Source organism: Musa acuminata, chromosome BXJ3-6 (genome assembly GCF_036884655.1).
Source record: "Musa acuminata AAA Group cultivar baxijiao chromosome BXJ3-6, Cavendish_Baxijiao_AAA, whole genome shotgun sequence".
Taxonomy (NCBI): domain Eukaryota; kingdom Viridiplantae; phylum Streptophyta; class Magnoliopsida; order Zingiberales; family Musaceae; genus Musa; species Musa acuminata.
In genome coordinates this window covers 2912894-2935819 of record NC_088354.1, presented here as the reverse complement: position 1 = coordinate 2935819, position 22926 = coordinate 2912894, and the positions used below count along the sequence as shown (strand labels likewise).

The 22926-nt window shown below is 46.7% G+C and overlaps 2 protein-coding genes and 1 non-coding gene across 3 annotated transcripts; 2 read left to right on the top strand and 1 right to left on the bottom strand.

The window, feature by feature from the left end:
• The first annotated feature begins 10896 nt into the window (after positions 1–10896).
• Positions 10897–13532, top strand: LOC135640337 (ABC transporter G family member 1-like). Its single transcript, XM_065154663.1, has 7 exons — positions 10897–11287; positions 11388–11852; positions 11923–12009; positions 12093–12221; positions 12295–12486; positions 12585–12671; positions 12753–13532. Exons 1-7 carry the CDS (start codon positions 10955–10957, stop codon positions 13434–13436), a joined length of 1977 nt encoding a protein of 658 aa, XP_065010735.1. The 5' UTR covers positions 10897–10954; the 3' UTR covers positions 13437–13532.
• Positions 13533–17780: 4248 nt separating this feature from the next.
• Positions 17781–18986, bottom strand: LOC135639803 (protein EXORDIUM-like 2). Its single transcript, XM_065153720.1, has one exon. The coding sequence runs from the start codon at positions 18939–18941 to the stop codon at positions 18024–18026; it is 918 nt and encodes a 305-aa protein (XP_065009792.1). The 5' UTR covers positions 18942–18986; the 3' UTR covers positions 17781–18023.
• A 3803-nt stretch (positions 18987–22789) lies between these two features.
• On the top strand, positions 22790–22912 carry LOC135641896 (small nucleolar RNA snoR83). The gene has a single exon (XR_010497834.1). It is a non-coding gene; the product is annotated as a small nucleolar RNA snoR83 (small nucleolar RNA).
• The last annotated feature ends 14 nt before the right edge of the window (positions 22913–22926 follow it).

The following is a 22926-nucleotide window of genomic DNA, read 5'->3' as shown; positions in this document are numbered from 1 at the left end:
CGAGGTGGTCGGATGCGGTGGTCCGATCGAGATGGGGTCAGCCGTCTCCGCTGGAGGGGCCTCCTCGGCTGGGCATGCACGTCTTCTTTCCTGCACACAGGTCAGGTCGGGAGGCTCGACCCGACCCCTCCGACGATCGAGTGAGTAGATAGTGGAGGGGGTAGGAAGGAGAAGAGTTTGAGGTGTCTCCCTGGTGTGTTCTCCCCTCCCTTTTTGATGAACGAGATGGTATTTATAGGGAAGCTTATTATTGTTTGATGTGCCCGCCTACTGGAGGTAGGCTGGTAGCGTCTGACGTGGGCGTTGGCGTGGCGTGAAGAACCGAGCCTGCGTAAGCGTTAATGCGCCTCGGCCGGTGTTCCGGTTCGTTTGACCGAGTGCAGTTGCGTCGATCGAGGCATGAGGCGTTAGTTGACATCAACCAAGTCTTATCATAATTACTATCCTCATCATATTCCCCCCCGGAAAGAAGCTATGCGTCGGTCGTTGTAACGGGAGTCCGAGGCATGGCTTTAGCTTTCAGACGGGCTGGCCGCGCAGGCGCGGTCTCGGGGAGCATGGAGCCGAGGAGAACGACGCGAGCGGGTTGGCTGCGCAGGTGTGTCTCGGGGAGCATGGAGTCGAAGAGCATGACGCAAGCGGGCAGTCCGCACAGGTGTGTCTCGGGGAGCATGGAGTCGAAGAGCACGGCGTAGGCGGGCAGGCCGCGCAGGTGTGTCTCGGGGAGCATGGAGCCGAAGAGCACGACGCAGGTGGGTTGCAGGCGTGTCTCGGGTCAAGGGGCCGAGGAGCCGAGGAGCACGACGCAAGCAGGCTGGCGCGCAGGTGTGTCTCGGGAACATGAAGCCGAGGAGCACGACGCAGGCGGGCTGGCGCGCAGGTGTGTCTCGGTAACATGAAGCCGAGGAGCACGGCACAGGTGGGCTGGCCGCGCAGGTGTGTCTCGGGGAGCATGGAGCCGAGGAGCACGACGCAGGCGGGCTGGCCGCGCAGGTGTGATCTCGGGAAGCATGGAGCCGAAGAGCACGACGCAGGCGGGCAGGCCACCCAGGTGTGTCTCGGGAAGCATGGAGCCAAGGAGCCGAGGAGCACGACGCAGGCGGGTTAGCCGCGCAAGTGTGATCTCGGGAAGCATGGAGCCGAGGAGCACGACGCAGGCGGGATGGCCGCGCAGGTGTGGTCTCGGGAAGTATGGAGCCGAGGAGCACGACGCAGGTGTGATCTTGGGGAGCATGGGGCCGAGGAGCACGACGCAGGCGGGCTGGCCGCGCAAGTGTGTCTCGGGGAGCATGGGGCCGAGGAGCACGACGCAGGCGGGCAGACCGCGTAGGTGTGGTCTCGAGCATCATGCGGCCGAGGAGCACGACGCAGGCGGGCAGACCGTGCAGGCGTGGTCTCGAGCGACATGCGGCCGAGTAGCACGACGCAAGCGGGCAGACCCCACAGGCGTGGTCTCGGGCGTCATGCGGTCGAGTAGCACAACGCAGGTGGGCAGACCACGCAGGCGTGGTCTCGGGCAGCAGGCCGCCTTAAGAGGGGCTCGACAGTTTACGGCCGAGGGATATGGCAAAGGCCGAGGGACACGACTCAGGCGGACAAGCCGCCCTGATGTCACGGACAAACTTCTAAACAAGGTGTTTGATGTAATGCTTATGTATGTCCGTGTCTTTTGGCATATTCATGCCTTGTACATAATGTAAAGGGGCGGCCGAAGGCTTAATAGTCCCATTTTAGTTGGGTTGGTGGCCTCTTTAGGCTTGTAAATAAAGGTTGTGTCATGTGGACACGCTCGAGAGCTTTTCGGTCTGTAATGGACCATTTTACCCTTTGTTGTGCCACTGTTCAGAGCTTGTAATAGTCTGTTTGTAATTTGCATTGTCTATGAAGTGTTTTTCGGAGATGTTTGCTTGTGGATCCCGTTGGAGGCGTTCTCTCTAACCCGTTCTCTCTTTTGGTGGTCCTAAGGGACAATGGGAGGCTTCGGGGAGGCTGACCTTTGCGGACGGACGCGCGAGGGTGCCGCACGACTTAGGCAAATCCAGCTAAGTCCGTGTCATATGGTATCAGAGCGGGACAAGCACTCATAGAAACACTTGACATGCAAACGTGGGGGACCTAGTGGGGCTGCATGGAGGGCAGTCAGCACACGCGCGACCGTTTGAGGGAAAACAGGCATGGAGATGTAGGGAAAAGAGTCGCTCAGAGGAGCGGGCATCTGACATTGGCATTCAGAGGAATGGCCAACCCTTCGCGCAAGAGGCACCACGAGAATAGGCAAGCTTGGAAGAATGCGGAGCGCACAAAGGTTGGGATGGCTGAGTTTGAGCTATGGCTCAACGTTGACAACTTTACTTGATGGTGCTCAAGGCAAGCGAGGCGCCTGGCAAAGGACGAGACCATGCAAAGTGGAATGAGTTGCTCAGCGATCGAAAGAGTTGTGCAAAGCTCACAGAGGTGAGGGGAATTGCTAACTCGAAGAATTCGGTACTCATGCATGGGCTTGTATGCGGACGATGGATTGTTCGTGGCCATCCCAAGGCGACCGAGACTCGGCGCTATGGAGCATTGAAACTTTCTCTTCGGCATGCGAAGGATACGTCCGGAGGAGGCTGAAGTGTGCAACGAGTTCAGCATGTTGCTAGGCCTTGAGGGGTGCAGTGGTGGCTGTATTGACGTGGAGGCGCAATCTAGCAAGTGCGTTTGCAGGAGGCAGAACAATGCACAGTTTATTCAGCAGATCGGAGTAGTCCAAGGGGATGGTGGTCTCCGAAACGAAGAGAGATGTTGCTCCAATAGGACAGTTATCCAGGAGGGATAAGTCTCGGCTCTCCAGAGGGAGAATCATGTGAGATGGACTTCACATGTTGAGGAGGAGTACCTCACAAACAACAACTCCACGAAGCTCAATGGACCGAGCAAGCAGCGAGGAGTTATCACATGATCTCGCTCGAGAGAATGCATGGGTGGATGCATTGCGAGATCAAGTGGGGGAGCGACCTGAAGCAACTTAAATGAAGGCACACTTAGAGTCGATATGGAGATCGGACTCAAGGGAGGGCTGACCCGTGGAATGGTGGGCGCGAGGGCCACCGTCGACTCAATGCAAAAACGAGGAGCGGAGCAACTTGGGTGTAACTTGGCGAAGTACCCAAGCCGCATGAAGGGAGCCAGCAGAGAAGTTGGAACATGGAGCAGAAGCACAGTGCTTTCCTTAGACAGAGGTCAAAGACATGAACTCTTGCAGAGGCAAGAGTAGGATCATGTTGTTCCATGGGTCCTTCGTTCTGACGGAGCGGACTCATCTTGCATGGTGCCAAAGACGAAGGGAGCTTCTGGGCACATGCACCTTATCTCGGAGGAGCATTTGATGGAGGAACTAAGGTGACTCAATTTGCGGAGGCGAAGTTGGGTTCAGAAGGCCTTAGCACGGGGCAAGAGGACGCAGAGGCAGGTACTCTTGAAGAATATGCCACAGTGTTGCCATTCGAGTTGCTATGAAGGAAGCGGTGTGCAGCGGAGATTGTGCTGGTAGGGGCAGAGGCCCAGGATCCAGACAATGGTGCACAAATTACAGTGAAGTCGGTGGACTTCGGGAGCTACTAGGCGACGGACTGTCCTAGAGCGGTGCTTCATCTAGGTGTGACCCAAGAGTGGGTGGATGAAGGTCGATTGCCAAAGGAGTGAACAAAATCGAAGGTGGAGGAGACCCTGCGATGTATTGGCAGAGGCCACACATGGAGGGTTCAAAATTCGAGTTTATTCCACAAGGATCAGAATGCAATGGAGATGTCACCAGGAGGCGACATGGTGCAGCGGATCGTGGTGGAACAGTTCGTGGCAATGCGACACACACGACATAGTCCCGTGAGGGATGAGATCATATGGAGGTATGATCGGGAGCTACTGGGAGCTCCGCTTTGGTGAACAACACGACGGCAAGAAGGGCTATGGATTCAAGGAGTGAAGGCCATGGTACCGCAGAGGCGGGTCTTCCGGGCGTGCATCGAATTTTGCATCGGATGAAAACCTTGGTCATCAGCATATGGGGGCTGGGTTCCACCAAGGGAAAAGTTCGAATACAAGTACCAGTGAGTCCCATGGGAGGGACTTGATCATGCAGAGGTATGATCGAAGCAGCTGGAGAGTTGGACTGCTCCAGAGCTCATATTCGCTTAAGGGAGCCCGACAAGTCAGAGGACAAGGTCGAGTAAGCGACCGTTGCTACCAAGGAAGCTAAGGAGAACAGAATTGGTGCAAACCCTACAACGCGATGGCAGAGGCCATGCATGGGAGTTGCAGTCTGTCTTTCCATCGACCAAACAGACTGCTTGGAGAACACAGAGGTGTTGAAGCAGGGGGTCGAAAGGGGCGAGGAAGCGACGACGAGTTCAGAGGGACTTAGCTACCCAAAATCAAGCATCAGTTAGAATGGAGGTGGACTCAGAGGAGTGCCACAGAGACATATCTACTGATCATGAAGAAAAGGGATGCAGATGCGAGGCGACGGATAGTAGGGCCATGGGCATGGCAGCGCCATAGTACCGCAGAGGCGGGACTTCCGTCAAAGTCATTGATCCCTTGCTCTCACGGAGGGAGAGCGCTTGGTCGTGAAAGGGGCCGAGGAGGTGGAGCATGCAGAGGCAATCTCCAAGTACCGAGACAAGGCTGAAGGGCAGAGGCCAAGAAACTTCGTAAGACCGGTGTCAACAAGTTTCTCATCAAGATAGCCGTAAGTGAAGGACTTCGGGTCATGCAAGAGTGCATGACCAAGGAACGAAGCAAGCAGTACGTGGTGCTATACCTTTGCTACTCAGTGGAGTAGGCGGCAGGGTTGATGGAGAAGACGGTACAATCCCAGAGGCGACCTCATCTATCAGAGAATTACTCCAAGTTGGGGTGAAAACTTCCTGCATTCCAGAAGTTCAATGGCATTGAGAAGGTGAATCACAGTAGCTAACTCAACGCAAGGAGTGCAAACACTTCAAGTGCTTCAGAAGTGTGAGCAAAGAGCAGGCGAAGGCCAGTAACCAGCTCGATGCATGAAGTACAACCTCGAGGAGGCGGGCGAAGTCAAGTAACCTTTGCCTTCTCAGCTCTTAAGAGAATGGGCGAAACCGAGTACCCCAGTTCTCTTATCTATCCAGCAGAGGAGCTCTGCACAAGTTCAAAGACCCTTCGAAGATAATGGAAGACAATAGTTGTCAAATCCTCACCAACGGTGATCAGTGCTACTGAGAGTAGATTGTCCGCTCCATTTCCCAACGAAATGCCAATCGAAAGCGGAAGTGATGCGAACCTACTTGGATGTGACAACTAACTGAAAGAAGAGTCAATGAGCAGATTTTGTGGAGGAAGGACCCAAAACTTCAGAAGTTTGCGAGGCGATGCTCGTTAAAGCTCCAACAAGCATCCACCCAGTTCAAGCAGCATGTGAAAATTTTGAGAAACTAGCGCAGTAAGAATGGTCTTTTCCTTCATTTGGTGGATCCGCAGGAATCAACGAGGATCAACACAACTCAGCCAACCCCACACCAGAGTCAGAGTCATTGGTGAGTTGAAGCAGCATGGCGGATCAAAGGTTCGACTACTCAAAAACAGCAGCGGAGAGCAGCTGGGAGCCAGGAGGCGCATTGCAGCTAGAGCAGAAGATTGAAGACTCAGCAAAGGTGAAGAGTTGCAGTGTTCACAAAGGCTTCGACGAGGACGTCGAAGGGATAAGTGGGGGAGAATGTCACGGACAAACTTCTAAACAAGGTGTTTGATGTAATGCTTATGTATGTCCGTGTCTTTTGGCATATTCATGCCTTGTACAGAATGTAAAGGGGCGGCTGAAGGCTTAATAGTCCCATTTTAGTTGGATTGGTGGCCTCTTTAGGCTTGTAAATAAAGGTTGTGTCATGTGGACACGCTCGAGAGCTTTTCGGTCTGTAATGGACCATTTTACCCTTTGTTGTGCCACTGTTCAGAGCTTGTAATAGTCTGTTTGTAATTTGCATTGTCTATGAAGTGTTTTTCGGAGATGTTTGCTTGTGGATCCCGTTGGAGGCGTTCTCTCTAACCCGTTCTCTCTTTTGGTGGTCCTAAGGGACAATGGGAGGCTTCGGGGAGGCTGACCTTTGCGGACGGACGCGCGAGGGTGCCGCACGACTTAGGCAAATCCAGCTAAGTCCGTGTCACTGAGGTGGGCTCAGCAGTCTATGGCCAAGGGACACGGCTCAGGCAGGTAGGCCTTCCTGAGGTGGGTTCGGGCAATCTGTGGCCGAGGGATGTGGCTCGGGCCGAGGGACACAACTCGGGCGTGCAAGCCGCCCTGAGGTGGGCTCGGCAGTCTACGACCGAGGGATGTGGTTCGGACGGGAAGGCCGCCCTGAGGGTAGCTCGGTAGTCTACGGCCGAGGGATATGGCAAAGGGCGAGGGACTCGACTCAGGCGGGCAGGCCGCGCTGAGGTGGACTTGGGCAATCTATGGCCAAGGGGCGTGGCTCGGACCGAGAGACACGACTCAAGCGGGCAAGCCGTCCTGAGGTGGGCTCGGCAGTCTATGTCCGAGGGATCAGGCAAAGGTCGAAGGATGCGACTCAGGCGGGCAAGTTGCGTTGAGGTGGACTCGGGCAGTCTGAGCCGTTCGGGTGATCACCTGACATTCCGGGCCCTCCTTCTATCGCCAATATGTTAGTGTAAACAACCTCGAGCCGTGGCCTCGGGGCCGACATGGCTCGGTTCGGGTCCGGACGACGGGGATCTCTTCGGGGCGTTCCTCGAGCCTGTGGGGTCGGTCTGGTGCGATGGTCCGATCGGGACGGGGTCGTCGTTTCCTCCGGGCAGGAACTCCTCGTCCGCACGTCCGGCGGGGACCCTCGGCTTCGCACATGCACAAAGGCCAGGTCGGGGTGCTCGGCCCGACCCCTCCGACGATCAAGTTAGATGATAGTGGAGGGGGTTTCAGAAGAAGAAGTGTTTTAGTGTGTCCCTGGTGTGTTCTCCCCTCCCTTTCTGATGAACGAGAGGGTATTTATAGGGAAGCTTACTGTTGTTTGATGTGCTCGCCTGTAGGAGGCAAGCTAGTAGCGTCTGACATGGGTGTTGGCGTGGCGTGAAGAACCGAGCCTGAGTAGGCGTTAATGCACCTCGGCCGATGTTCCGGTTCGTTTGACCGAGTGCAATTATGCCGATCGAGGCGTGAGGCATCAGTTGACGTCAGCCGAGTCTTATCATAATTACTATCATCATCACACGCGCATATAAATTTCATAAAATATATTAATAAATCTAATAAATATAATAATATTATATTAAGTTTGACTACCCATGCGAGTAAATGATTGTGTGTCATTTATATTATACTCGGTATGACAAAATAATTAGTTTTTCCTAATATTTATCTATAATGATCCTTATAATTTATTTTATTAAGATGATAATATGTATATACATAAATGTAAATAGGATAATAGGTTGTTGCCTTATTGTGCTATGGCACGCAATGGTGAGATGTGCACGCAATGTTGGTTTTTACCTCCATATATCAATTAGATTTCTTAGATTCTATTTGTGTGACATGTTCATCTAATGCAGCCACGTATCGAGCTACTACCTAAGATGCCCCATCTCCTCTGGTCCCGACGATCATTGCACGACAAGTAAGCACATTTAACTTCATGCTTCTCTGTCATTTGAAGCGTGAGATGTGCACGAAGAAGATCGACTAGGAAGGAAACCAAACTCCTCGCGTGTAGCAGGAGAAGTTCATGCCGGACAACACAAGAGTCCACGCAGAGTCAAAGACATGCAAAGAGCACACGTGGAGTCAACATTCAAACCTTTTCGAGACAGCATTCCTACGTCTTCGACGACGAACAACGGTTTTGACTCCACATCTTATTCCTCTTCCCATCAAATAGTCGAGCTACCTAATATTTCCCATCTCCTTCTGGTCACGAGGAAAGAGAGGATCAATGCATGACCAGTGAGCACATTTAACTTCATGCTTCTCTCCCATTTGAGGTGTCAGATGTGCACGCGGTATGAACGTGTACACGAAGAAGATCGACTTGGAAGGAAACCAAACTCCTCGCATGTAGCAGGAGAGGTTCATGCCGGACAACACAAGAGTCCACGCAGAGTCAAAGACAGGCAAAGAGCACACGTGGAGTCAACATTCAAACCTTTTCGAGACAGCATTCCTACATCTTCGACGACGAACAACGGTTTTGACTCCGCATCTTATTCATCCTCCCATTAAATGGTCAAGAAGGAGATTAGATTTCGTGCAACCGTACATATGATCGTGATTTCGGAACTATCGGTTGTAGTAGTTTTTCAAAACCAAGAATTGGAACCGAACCCTTCTTAGGTTTGATTCTGATTCGAACCATTAATTTTTTATTTAAAATATAAAAATTATAATTTTATTTTTTTAATTTAAAAATATGTGTATAATATGTGTAATGACATTAAAAATAAAATAATAAAATTTTAATCAAATTAAAAAAATACTCCTATTAAAATTTACTTAATAAAAGTATTTTTAGTTTATGTTCTTTATCTTATTTAATCGGTTTGAAACCAGAATCGTTGGTTTAGTACTAAGTTTTAGTTTTTCAAAATTAGAAACTAGAATTGAATCGCCTTCGGTTATAATTTTATTTGAAATTGATAAATCAACGAATTGATTCTAACTTGATTCCCACTTCATGTGGTTAGCAATCATGACAATGCCAACAAAGGAGTTCTAGGTTAGCATGACGCGACACTTCAGATCCGTTAATTGCCCTAGTATCGTTCAACATCGTATAAGTCGATGTCGCATACCATAGAGCCGTTTTGGAAAGCTTGGAACGGCGCCACACAGTGTGCGTCGGTATAGGGCGGTCGACGTTGGTCAGTAAGGTAAGCCAGCTGCCCGAGAAGTCGGTAACCATTAACAGACTATGTACGACCGACCCTCATTCGTAGGTATAAAAATCAACCCCCTGACCAACGTCAGGAGAGGATTTCGAGCATAACTCTATTTTACTTCACTTAATACTAACTTAAACTTCGGAGGGGTCAAATCGAGAAATCTCCCTTTCGACTTCAGCTTGTGTGTAGGAGTTTGATGACAAAGAAGTAACAACCTGCCAAGGGAGAATGTGAGCCTGGGGAAACGAGGCTCGAATCGAACCGAATCTGACTCGACGCTCACTTCCACCATCCGAGATGGACAACGTTATGCATCCGGGATTGAATCGAGCCGTGTTGACACAATTCTAACCGTACCATACGCATGTGTGCGCGGTTGCTAGTTTGCCTATGCGTCTCTCTCGCGCGCCTTAAAACCAGAGGTTGAAACGAGGCTGTCGTGTAACGAATGCCTTCTTCCAAATATAAATTATATATCTACACAACGGTGACAGACTACACGAAAGAACAACAATGTTTGATTTCTCTAAGTCTTCCTTTCTGCCTGTACATTGTGTTGCTTAGCCGTCACAGCCACCAATTTGCGTGTGGAAGCCACCGGTTTGAGCTTATATTTTTGGATTAGTTGAAGCTACTACAAACATCCAAGCGTGAAGGCTTTCTTACGGGCAACATCTTTGAACCTCGTTTGATCTTTTGTATTCGGCTTGTTTTTATCTGAAAATTTCGAGCTTTTTTAGTTTTGTTTCCACCAAAATGGTAGGAAGAACAGTTGCAGGTTTTTCTCATGCGTCTATTTTGCAGTCCTTGCCACATGTTTGGCAGATACTGGCTCTGCGTTGCACAGTTTAGAGCCTTTAGCTCAGCCGTGAGATATGTGGTTCCTAGTCGATATAGAGATCGAGCTTTAAATCTTCATAGAAAAACCTATATGATGGCTTGTTCGATTATGACTTGGATATCTTGTCAAGAACGCATAGTAAGGTAATTTGGATCCCCGTCAGAGAAGTAGGAACAGGAAATCTCGAGTGTCGATTTGCTGGAACTGTTCTCTGCATTCAAAGTCACTTGAACAGATCTCCTTCCACGCCTATGGCAATCGTGTTGGCTCCTCCACCAGAAGAGAAAGGACCGAAACATGCATGCATGGGGTCTTCTGTCATTGTGATCGTGACACACCCTTGACGCACGAGACAAACACCTTCAAACCATCAAACTTCTTCGGACACACCGTCAAAGCATCCTTGTCAGTCTGGTTTGCACGAGAAGAATGGTTTGACACGGCTGATTTGGTAATGGAAGTCCTTCATCAAGAAATTTCTTGTGCTCGCTCCATTCTCTCTCTCTCTCTCTCTCGGGCCGGCGTTTCTCGTTTGTTTCCTTGCCGCTGCTGCTTCTAAATTTACTACAAGAGAAGAGGATGATCGAGTTAGGTTATATGAATGAAATGATGTTGCGAAAGACAATTAAACATCCTTCAAATCTCTTCGCCCTGTATTGGATTTCTATTTGGCAGTGCATCGAACATGTCCAGTTCCGGTCACTTCCAGCATTACTAACAAGTGGTTCAGCTCTTCCCGGACATCAATAGTCTCCATGAACAGTGTCACTTTCCGGCAGGACGAACAAGTGGTTCAGCTCTTCTCTGACGATAATAATCTCCATCTCCATCAACGTTGTTGTTATTGTCAATCAAATACATCAACTGTGTATCAATGTATTTAAGTCGTGGATTCGAGTACAAAATAACTATTCTTGTTGGAATAACATTCGTTATATATATATATATATATATATATCGCATGTTTCACATGTCGCATGGGCCAGGGTTCGTTACAATGTTGACATCCCGCTAGTTCATGTTTCACGTTGCGGTTGCAGATTCATTAGGTCCGACCAGACCAATCAATGACGCTCATCTGTACGTCTTCTTTCTACCCTTACCCATTTATATAAGTAGATCGAAGGTAGAATGTAACCCAAGCCAACCCTCTCTCTCTCTCTCTCTCTCTCTCTCTCTCTCTCTCTGTGATCTCTTTCGTTAGCTTAACTAATGGCAGAAGAGATAGCTCAGGAAATGGGACTGGTGACCCAGAACCGGCAGCCGGAGCATGTTGTTCCGGTCGGGCCGAGTGAAAGGGGAGTGTATCTGACGTGGGAGGATCTGTGGGTAACCGCATCCAACGGGAGGAGTGCGTCGCACGTTATACTCGCCGGCCTGACCGGATATGCCCAGCCGGGCGAGGTCACCGCCATCATGGGTCCTTCCGGCTGCGGCAAGTCCACCCTTCTCGATGCATTAGCAGGGAGATTGGGGTCCAGCACAAGGCAGTCCGGGCACATCTTGGTGAATGGCCGACGACAGAGGCTGTCTTTTGGGACTTCGGTGAGATTGCTAGTCTCGTATACATTTCCATGGTTGAATCTCTTTCACATCTGCTTCTTGTCCTTCGTCTCTAACGATCTCCTCCGACGTGATAACTCAGGCTTATGTGACGCAAGATGACATCCTGATGACGACGCTGACGGTACGAGAAGCGGTGTACTACTCTGCGGAACTGCAGCTGCCGAAGACGATGACCAAGTCGGAGAAGAGGGAGAGAGCAGACATGACCATCGGAGAGATGGGGCTGCAGGACGCCATGGACACGAGAATCGGCGGCTACTCGTCCAAAGGCATCAGCGGCGGCCAGAAGAGAAGGGTGAGCATCTGCGTCGAGATCCTCACTCGCCCCAAGCTTCTCTTCTTGGACGAGCCCACCAGCGGCCTCGACAGCGCCGCTTCCTACCACGTCATGCATCGCATCGTCAACCTTGCAAGGCACGACGGAATGACCATTCTTGCCTCCATTCATCAACCCAGCAGCGAAGTCTTTGAGCTCTTCGACAACTTGTGCCTTCTCTCTTCTGGCAGAACCGTTTACTTCGGACCAACTTCCAGAACCAACGAGGTAAATCCACATCCTTCGCAACATAACATCTGTGCAACATCGTTTTAGCTGATATGATTCGGTTCTGCAGTTCTTTGCGTCGAATGGTTTTCCATGCCCAACCTTCAGAAACCCCTCCGATCACTACCTTCGAACCATAAACAAGGACTTCGACAAGGTCAGATAATGAATTCTCATTCTGTCATGTGCATGCTTTGGAGCTTCTTCCTCGAAGCTCATGAAAGTTGTTGCTCTGTGCAGGAGTCTAAAGAAGGATGTAGTGAGAGGTTGAACAACGCCAACAAAGCTATCGATGTACTGACGATGTCATACAAGCAGTCCGAGACGTGCAAACATGTGGCGAGACGAGTCTCTGAGATATGCAATACGGTGAGCTAATGGTCACTTATCGGCATCGATCACTTCGCTAAATCTGAGCTCACAGGGAGTTTGACTTTTGCAGGAAGGAGATCTGGTAAAGAACAAAAGGCAAGCCAGTTTTGCTGCCCAGTGCGTTGTGCTCACGAAGAGATCCTTCGTGAACATGTACAGGGATTTAGGCTACTATTGGCTGCGACTTGCGATCTACATCATGCTCTGTCTTTGCATTGGTACCGTCTTCTATGATATTGGACTCAGCTATGGGTCGATTCAGGTGAGATGATCAACCCTGTCGTGTTATGCTTGGCTATAAGCAAGTCATACTTGAAGGATGGAAACCGATCACACGCATGCACTCGCTAAATCTTACAGGCAAGGGGTTCGATGCTGATGTTCGTAGCAGGATTCCTCACTTTCATGGCGATTGGAGGATTTCCATCCTTCGTGGAAGACATGAAGGTGAGAGGCACTCTGTTTTTACTGTCTTCATGATCTAAATGCTGTCCAGCAACTGAATTGGGCACGATACGCTTCCTGCAGATTTTTCGACGCGAGAGACTCAACGGGCACTACGGCGTGGCGGCGTTCGTGATCAGCAACACGCTCTCGTCGGCGCCCTACCTAGCGCTCGTCTCGCTACTTCCGGCGGCCATGGCGTACTACCTCGCCGGTCTCCAACGAGGGTTTGAACACTTCATCTTCTTCAGCCTGGTGCTCTACATGTGCATGCTGCTGGTGGAGGGGCTGATGATGATCGTCGCCAGCATCGTGCCCAACTTCCTCATGGGCATCATCACCGGTGCCGGAATCCAAGCGGTGATGATACTGTCAAGTGGCTTCTTCCGATTGCCCAGAGACCTACCCAAGCCGGTGTGGAAGTACCCGGTCTACCACATCGCCTTCCACAAGTACGCCAACCAGGGCTACTTCAAGAACGAGTTCATCGGTCTGACCTTCCCCGGCAGCGAAGCCGGCGGAGCAGCCGCCGTGACTGGGGAGACTGTGGTGAAAGATTACTGGCAGATGGAGGTGGGCTACTCCAAGTGGGTTGATCTGGCCATACTGTTCCTCATGGTGATCCTTTACAGGCTCTTGTTCTTGGTCATCATAAAGGTGAGTGAGAAGGCGAAGCCAATGCTCATGGAGCTGCTGAATGCTCCACCCAAGAAGGTCATGCAGGTCATGGAACAGCCCCTAGAAGATGACACAGAACCAAACCCTTGATTGATGCAGCACTTTTGACTTTCTCTGGGTGGAATTAGTTTCTCCATCATCATTAACATGTTTTCTTTTTTCCTGTACCATTTTCTTTGCCTTTTTTTTTTTTGGACTGTAAGAGTTAGTGATTTTTGTATATTGTATACAGAAATAAATAGGGTTTTGTGTACTGTGATATGCCAGCAAATTAAGCTTATTTGTTCCTCCCATCTATTCATTAGAAATATGATTAAAGTGATTTTAGGATGCCTTTGAAAACATATTTAAAATATATATTAGGATTTCAATATGAATTAATGCTTGATAATTTTTTTTTTAAAAATTATATTTAACCCATATGACACATTAAAAATGTTCTTCAAATATTGATATTACTTTAGGGTAACATTAGTATTTTAATATTTATTGAATGTTAATATTTATTTTTAAAAAAATTAAAGGTACTTTATAATATTCTATAAAATAAAAAATTACTATAGAAATTCTAACCCTCATTTTCCTCCCCTTTCTTTCTATTTCTTCCCCAACCAACATTATTTATGTTTTTATATGATGAGTATTATTTTATTTATATTTAAATTTTATTTTACATTCATTTATATGATTATTTTTTATTTATTATATATTTAAGCCATTCAATTTTTTTTGTAACACTACTTGAGTTCATTTTCTCTATTTTATATTTTAATTTAAACATAAAAAAATATTTTTGAAGAAATATAAAAATATCATTATGGCAAATTTATCATATAACATTCAATGGACTTTTGAAATATGATTTTACTAAACAGTTATGTCTATATATATAAATATATATGTATATATATATATTTCATTAATTGTTTACCAATTCATCCTTCATCGAATGTACTAATTAACTTAGTTAATTAAAACTTTAAAGTTTTGGATTTTAATATCGTCTTTATCATTTTGCATTTGAACCTAAAAAAAAAGATTAATATGTCTGATTTATTAATTTTATTGTGTTTGAATCATTCACTGCTTCTCACCCAAACTTAGCACGCCGAATACTATCATTTATCATGATCAAATCCTATAAGTTAATTAACATATTCATCACATTGAGTCTAAACAACTCGTACAAGTGTTATGAGATATATTCAATGGATTATGGTTTCACGAAGCCCGGACTCAATTTCCGTTCGTGAGAACCATCACGGCGGCGGCGGCGGCGGCCGAGGTACGGTGGCCGCGAAGAGGTCGAGGAAAGCCTGGCATGGGGCTCAGTCTTAATGGGCCACATAAAACTCTAGAGAGAGAACATTGGGCTTCAAAAGAGATACTATATGATAACAATCATAATAATTAATCTTAATTTTAATTCCAGCTTCCGATGGTTCATCACGACTTAATTATATCCAAAAGTATTTTGTCTAATCATTTGCCATAGTTTTTTGCAGTAAACCTAATTAATATTTCTGCAATTGAGATAGCAAGATGACTTGGTACAGTTGTTGCCTGGTCTTTTTCTTTCGAGTTCTGGAAGACTGGATTTGGCAGGTGAAATGGACTCCATCTTTATCTGAGGATTCTGAGCTGATGGAATTGACCACACTCAACATCAAAATCTCATATCTCGATCATAATGATTAATATCCACAGAGAATTATGGAACCGATCACACTATTTGATATCGAAATTTATATTAGATGGTACAGATTCAATGATCCGATTGGTTACCGACATCAACGATATCGTATCAGATATCTCGGGTCTTCACCCATGCTAATCTTCCAAGATAACAAGTGTTTTCTTACTGCATCTTCAAGTATTATCTCATAGATCAAACATGGTTACAGTTTGCAGCAAATTCCTGCAGATATACACATGCATACGCGTCAGATAAAGCTACTGTTGTTTTAGCTCTCTCTCTCTATATAGATATATATATATATCATGGGTGAGAAAGGATAGGGGTGGTAGACGAGCGAGCATCTTTTATCGAAAGAGGAAGAAGTGTTTTCTAGGACAAGAGTAATTACTGGTTTTTCTCTTGTCTTCATCGGATTCATCGCCCACAACCCTTGCACGAGGAAGAAGTAAGCATGACCTTGAGATTCGTAGAGGCAGGAGTGATAGATCCAACGAAGATGAGTAAAAAAGTTATTTTTATATGACTAAGGATTGTTTTTCAGAACTAATCTATATATAACGAACTCTTGAAAAAAAAAAAGATTGAAAATTTTCTAAATAGTGCCCCTACTTTGAAACTTTTGTACAAAGCACTATCTCCTTACGTGAAAAGATTATTTTTTAATTATATCTTTGTTAGATTCATCGTTGGCTCCTCCTTCTTGCACCACCTCTGTCTAAATTCGTTGCTCACATCATAACCCTTATGAGAGAAAGTAGAGGGTGTGGAGGTGATAATAGGTTTGATGAGGCTAGTGGGTCTACAAAGACAGTAGTGATTTTCACGCCACCTCCTTCCTCGCGCGAGGTGCATAAGAGGTGAAGGACAACAGGGTTTGCAAAAGCAATGACTCTCATGCTCCCTCATTCCTCGTGCAAGGACTACAAGCAATGATTTCGACAAGATAAAGAGGTGTGAAGATAGTATAGGGAAGAGGCGATGTATATTCACAGATTGCAACGATGACCCTCGCCCCCTTCTTCCTTGTATGAGAGTGGTAGGCAAGCATGACAAGAGCAAAATAGTTATTTTATAAAAAAAAAACATATGTAAGAATTTTTTAAAGTAATAATTCTTTGCTAGAATATATATATATATATATTGTTGCCGTCCATTTTAATCCTATCAACTGCTCCAAACTGTGACCTATGATGTTCAGATATTGCATGATTTGGTGATGGGAAGGTGTTTTGGTTGAATATGGCACCAAAGCAGTGGTTGTCGTCATGGTGCCAATCTCCGAGTGTTGATGAGCACAGTGAAACTTTGAACACTGTCGATGAGGTTGCCATGTTGATTGATTATTCAGTGTCCCAACTAAGATCTCGAGAGAGGAAGGGTTCCATCTCATCCATGTTTAAACACTCCTCCATGGAATCATGCTAATGCAAACACGAGGAGATGAGTACCGAGTACAGGCTCCATGAAAGCTCTACTGTTGATGAAGTTGCCAAGCTGATCAATATCCAGAGCAGCTTAGTACAAGACCTCGTAAGCTACCGTGGCCCTCGAAGCTCCCAACACTGCCGAGCTGATCGATATCCAGAGCTCATGGGTACAGTTCATTTGAAAGCTCTGGGACGTAGCCCCATGATGGCTTGACATCTGGAAGCTATGACAGCCCTAGGGTTTACATCCATGCACCTGCATGCTCCCAAGGCCAAATAAATGATGCGCAAGAGACATCATAACTACTGGCGATGGAAAGATACATGAATCGAAAGTGATGATAAGTTTCTTTTCTTCTTCTGTTCGGGTCCTCATGGTGAAAACTGATGCTGTGCAGGGGAAGGGAAACAGCGTGGTTGACCAGAAAAGGGAGGAAGAGGAGAAGATTTGAGTGCAGTGCGTGAGAATCTCGTTTCATGTACTTGATTCCTGCATCTTCTTTTCTTCTGGCATGCTGACAACTTGAAGGAGATATGCATCTATTTATTGGTACTATTTTAATGCCTGCCGACATTATTGAATTGCGAGGAGGGGGAGAGGGGGCCATGGCATCTGTCAAAGAGAAGCTGAGTGGTCATAATCCAAATCGATCTCTTCCTTTCAGCAAACAATGCACCAAAATAATTGATGTTAGAATGTCGATCAGCCCATGAACAAGCATGTAGAACAGCAGCATGCTTGAATGGAGCGTGGGGCATAAGGAGGCGGAAGGGTGGCAAATGGGCATGGAGAGGGCACGATGGCCGACATGCATGGAGAAGGTCAGCGAAAGGATAAGAAGCACAAGGAGCTCATGTCCCACCATATATCATCAACGATTCAACCAGCTTTTAGATGATCTTGGAGATGAGGAAACTGTTCGCATCATCATAATGGTTAACAGGGAAAAAGACAACTCCATAAGTCGAGTTTTTGGCTTTTTCTCAGGTATTTTGCATAACCCCTCCTCTCTCTCTCTCTCTCTCTCTCTCTCTCTCTCTCTCTCTCTGTGAATTTGTCACTTTAGAATTTGGGAACGCAATGGCAATACAAAACTATGATTACAAGAACACCCATAGATTAGAATATTTGAGTCAATTATGTGGGAGCGTAAAATCGAGAACAGGTGTTCTGCATATTTCTAAGTTTGTTCGTGTCATCAATCAATCAAACACCCTCCTAAATCTGCTTGAACTTGTTCTAGCACATGATTCCTGCCATAAAGAAAAAGCTTGAAGATGCATAGTCTGTTTTGCTCTGCTCTGCTCTGTATCAATCTGTGGTTTACATAACACAAATCTTGTATTATACTGTACTACATATTCATGCTGACAACAGACATATATAACCTTTCGACAATATATAACAACATCTCGCTATCTCTTCCCTTGTCTTCCTTTCTTTTCCTTCCCCTTAACCTTATTCACTTCTACAACAGTTGTATAGACTGCGAACAGAGACGACACCACCTTAAACGCTAGAGAGGCCCTGTGATCACGATGCGCGAATCTTTAGACTAACGTGGAGCACTGGGACGTGACGGGGTCCCACATGGCGGGCAGCAGGTACTTCCTCCCTCCGAGTCCCCTCGCGTTATAGCTGGCCCCGCTCGTGGGGTCCACCAGGACCTTGCCCGGGTACCCCGGGTACGCCCCGCTGCCGAACACCCCCGTGCACGCCGTCACCGCCTCCAGCGGCGCGTCCGCCGGCCCCTGGAAGTAGCCGTCGCCGTTGGGGTTGGTTGCCGCGCCCGCCAGCAGCGTCGCCAGGTTGATGACGACGCCGTCCATCCCCACGTCGCCGCTGGGCGCCACCAGCGGCGGCGCCTGCGGCCCGTAGATCGGCTGGTGGAATGGCCACGCGCACTGGCCCGGGCACTGCCTCGCCGAGTCGCCCACCCAGACGAACCCGGCGGAGCCCGCGAGCCGCCCGTGCGTCCCGCACCGGCTGGAGCAGAATCCCTCGACCGCCACGTCGCCGTCGGTGACGACCACCCCAATGGCCCGGTGCCCGCCCCCGGCCGCCGCCTTTCCGGCCAGCGCGGCGATGTCGGAGGAGGACAACAGCTTCCCCTTGGAGTAGGACTCGTCCAGCAGCTGCGGGCCGAGAGAGAGGTGCACGTCGCCGCCGGCGTAGCTGGCGGTGGTGCGCCACCAGGAGGCGACGGAGGGAGGCGGGAGGGAGGCCCCGGTGGGGGTGAGGGAGCGAACGAAGTCGACGACGATGGAACGCTGGGCGGCAGAGAAGCGGCCGTAGAAGAGCAGGCTCAGGGTGTAGTTACCCCTAAGGAGCGGGCCATTGTGGTACTTGAGGACGAGGGGTGGCTGCTGCACCAGGACAAGCTTCCTGGGGGCAGCTGCAAAGGAGTAGGAGCTGAGCAGGAGTGAGCACAAGAGAAGCAGAGTGGAAGAAGCGGCCATTCTATCCATCTACTCGGGCGATGTTTATTGGTTGTACCGTGAGCCAATGGAGCGAGGAAGAGAGGAGCAATGAGGGAGGTATATATAGCGGTGGGGAGTAAGGAAGCTGGAGGTGTGGAGGTGGTGTGCATGAGTGGCCTTGGATGCAGCAGCTTCGCAAGGTGGGACCGGGCGAAGTAAACTGGAAGCAGCCAAATGATTGCCGGGGTTGGTGGACTTTGACTGATGCCGTGCGCAGCTTTGCTTACCCTCCAATCAAAAACAAGTGGAAAGTAATTTACGACCCAATGGAATTGCCGTGTGGACGTGAACGCCATGCACGTATGTCGAGCACCTTTTAATTATCAGTATTGCAAGTCAATTTATATCATTATTTCCGGAGAAAAAAGGTGAAAAATATTCCAAAGTAACCAAATAAACGGGGACAATTGTGGCTCATGGGACCAAGGACCGCGTGTGATTAACACGTGACAGATGTGACGTGAGGAATGAAAACAAAAAAGATGGTACACAATAAGGAACACCATGGACCAATTTACATTGAGATATAAACGAAGGAATCATGTCCACTCAAGTCCTTCCATGCATTTGTATTCATAATGTATCGTGATATATAGTGCGAAATGTAGCATCAATCTATTTAGGATGTCGGCTTGAATGATTGAGCAAGTGAGGGCGACTGCTTGAACCCATGAAGCTGGTTCAGTGAACCAGCAGATATGAAGTCAATTATATTATTGTTATTTGCAATTTAAACTAATATACATATGTCATGTTACATTCTTTTATGGTACAGGAATACTGCCAGATCATATAGCTGGATTAAAGTTGATCATTGACTGCCGGCAAGTAAGACCGTGGTCAACAGTGGGTACCACTTCATGAATTGGTACCTAACGTGTCCACGACGATACCAATTTGCCAAGTAGAATAATAGGATTTAATATTTTATTTTTGTAAATATAGATATCTTAATTTAACTTTTGAAGGTATAAAGATCGTGATGTTAAGAATAATTAATTATAAATATAATATATAATTAATCTTGTAAAACAAATCATCTTTTTACATAACTTACAAAATGGCAGTACAATGGAAGTCGAATGATCGACACCGGTCGCCTCGAGGAACTTGAGATCGTATTCCACCACGGTCAGCTTTTCTCCGGATCAAACCCTAACCCTCTGTCTCGCCAGGGGACTCCTCATGGCAGTGAGGAGTTGGCCTTGGTTTTGGTGGAGGATGGGATCGGGAGGTCGTGAATGGAGAAGGCCAGACGGTGGATTTGATCTAGTTGGGGGCTTGGTGGAGGATCCCTTTGCTGAGGAGCTGAGGCAGAGAATGGCTGGACCGACGATGGAGGAGCAGCTTCCGGGCTTAATGAACGGATTGGAAGGGCAATGGGGAAGCCGGAGGAGAAGGATGACTGTGGATGATTCCGAGTTGGGCGATCGCTTGCCAAAGGGATGGAAACTGCTTCTTGGCCTCGAGGGGAAGGTGAAGTATTGTCGGTGCTACATCAGGTTTGCCTCCTTGCTTGTCCCTTATTTGCTGGTTCACTGTTTAAAAATGAAGGTGAATGATTTGAATTGGTTGTTGCGGAACATACTTATCTTTGTTTAGATCTATTGTAACATTAAGTTGCGATGCCACTGGATGATGCCCTTATCCATCCCATTTTGCAAGAATATCGCATATGCATGCACATATTTGTATGTTTGTTAATATGTGCTCGGTGCCATTTTTCTGTTTTGTGGATGATCTTTGTTTTGTGGCCTGAATGAGGTTGTAGAGACATGAAAAAACTTGAAAATGTTTGAACATCTTCATAGGGCGTAAGGGCAATGAAGACTTGAAGAGACACTTTGATAACTTGTGATGTTCGCCCACATGACAAAGTTGAAAATTGATCATTGCAGCAGCTACAGTGTGGCATGTTCTTAATATTGATGACAAATTTGCTGGGCTTGTTTGTGTACGATGACCCAAAAAGCTGATATATTTCAGAGGGTCGAAAAATGGATCAGCCCTTTCGCCATTAAAAGTGTCAAGTTCTTTTGTAGTTCCCTGTTCCGGGAATTTGATCGGTCTGAAATTGGCCAATACCCATGGGATCGACTTAGATCAGTCCATCTGTTTTTCTTCCTTCTCTTTCTGACTCTAGTTTGCTATCTTCTGTATTAACTGTTTGGGGAATCATATTGTTCTGGATTGGCCAATACCCATGGGGTCAACTTACATCACTCCAATTTTCTCCTTTCTCTTTTTGCCCCTGTTTTTCTATCTTCTATATATAAACAGATGCAAAGGCAATGAACCACTCATCACACACATCACGTTCAACACAAAGAATTGGAAAAGAAAAAAACAGGAGATGAGGAGAGGCAGAGAGGAACCCTAGCTAAAAAAATGTATCCTGTTTTATGGACAAAATGTAGACTCAAAGCAACACAGTAAATTTTCTTTTTTCAGCAACACAGTAAAGTTATAATGCTGATTTTGATTGAGTTTTCTTCACTTCCCTTCATGTTCCTTATATCTGTGAAATTTAGCATTTTCTATTGTGTTAATTAATTTGGAGAGGGGCCACACAGTGTCCTGCTAAAAGACTGTTTTTGCAGCAGTCAGTGGTGTTGATTAGAAGCAGAAAAGATATCTGGTCTTGATGAGCTGACATTGGATGTTTAAATTTGTTCACTTGGATGGTCAAGATTCTCTGTGCCCAAGCCACCCATTGGATTGTGTTATGTGATAGATCTAAGCAATGTGGGTTGCTCCTCTGTTCAGTTAGTGTGGGATATCTCTTTGCAGAACAATGCATAGGAACTGACATCTATTTGTGTGTGGTACATAGAGAGTTCAGCCATGTAGCTGCTGATACTGAAGAAGAATCTGATATATTTTGCTTCATTTATCCTGCATGCACATCTCAAGGTACTAAGCAATAAATCATCTCATTAAATACTGACTTGCCTCATGTTCATGCAAGTTTTTTGAAAAAATTGTCTTTTAACTAACCACTGTTGATGGATTATGTTTCCAGAAGCACTGTCCTCGTAAGTTCTTGACTGATATTTTCTTGTGCAAGTTCCCTGTCCATTTTTTTTAATGATTATGGTCAGCAATCCAACATGGGTAACCATATTATAATGTATTTGTGCTCCATGATGTAAGTGTATTAATTGAGTATTTAGTTTGTTAGTTATTCATTTAAAAATAGCTAAAGCCAAAATTTGTCCTGAATTGGGTCCGGTTTTATGCTGGTTGATATTACAGGATCAGTTGCTCATTGTTTCTCCTTTATTGTGCAGTGGTGCAACTCTTACAAAGGAGTACTCATGTGGTCTATAATAGTAATAGTTCTTCAATCTGGATGAAACCTTTGTTGTCTGGTTTTCATGGACGTGCCAGTGAGATAAATATAATGAGAAGTATTTTATCTACTGTATTATATCTCAGGCTTTAGCTAAGAAACTTGAACATGTTGTTGACCTTGTTTCTCAACAACTAAAGATATAGATAACTTTATTATTTGCTTGTGATGTAATGTTATGGGATCTTTTGTATCTGTTGGGTAACCGTGTTTATCAAATAACCATGGTACTTCCCTTAGGCACACTTTTGATTGCATTATTCAAGAGATCTGAATTATTTTCATGTGTATATTAACTACCGAATATTTATGATCGGCTGTGTTATTATATATTTTTGCCTTAATTTCCTTCTTTTCAATCTTAGTTCGATCATGATGTCTGCTTCCATAATTTTGTTTTGCGAGGATCCATAAGCTATTTGATGAAAGTTCATTTCTCTGATTCTCTTTTTTTTGTCCTCTGATTTACCCATGTGCCTCCATAATCCCAGATAATCTTGATCAAATTTTTATCTGATTCATGGGAGGCCAATACCAATGATGGGAGTTTTGCTGATAGCACTTTTTTATACATGGAGGTGTCTCATTAGTTGCTCACTACACATTGTCACTTCTCTCTTT

What these genes read in the sequence shown, in the direction of transcription:
- LOC135639803 (XM_065153720.1), bottom strand. Translation starts at nt 18,941, where the DNA reads ATGGATAGAATGGCCGCTTCTTCCACTCTGCTTCTCTTGTGCTCACTC.
- LOC135640337 (XM_065154663.1), top strand. Translation starts at nt 10,955, where the DNA reads ATGGCAGAAGAGATAGCTCAGGAAATGGGACTGGTGACCCAGAACCGG. An exon ending in TCTCTGAGATATGCAATACG is followed by an intron (nt 12,222 to 12,294) that starts GTGAGCTAATGG and finishes TGACTTTTGCAG; the next exon opens with GAAGGAGATCTGGTAAAGAA. An exon ending in CCTTCGTGGAAGACATGAAG is followed by an intron (nt 12,672 to 12,752) that starts GTGAGAGGCACT and finishes CGCTTCCTGCAG; the next exon opens with ATTTTTCGACGCGAGAGACT.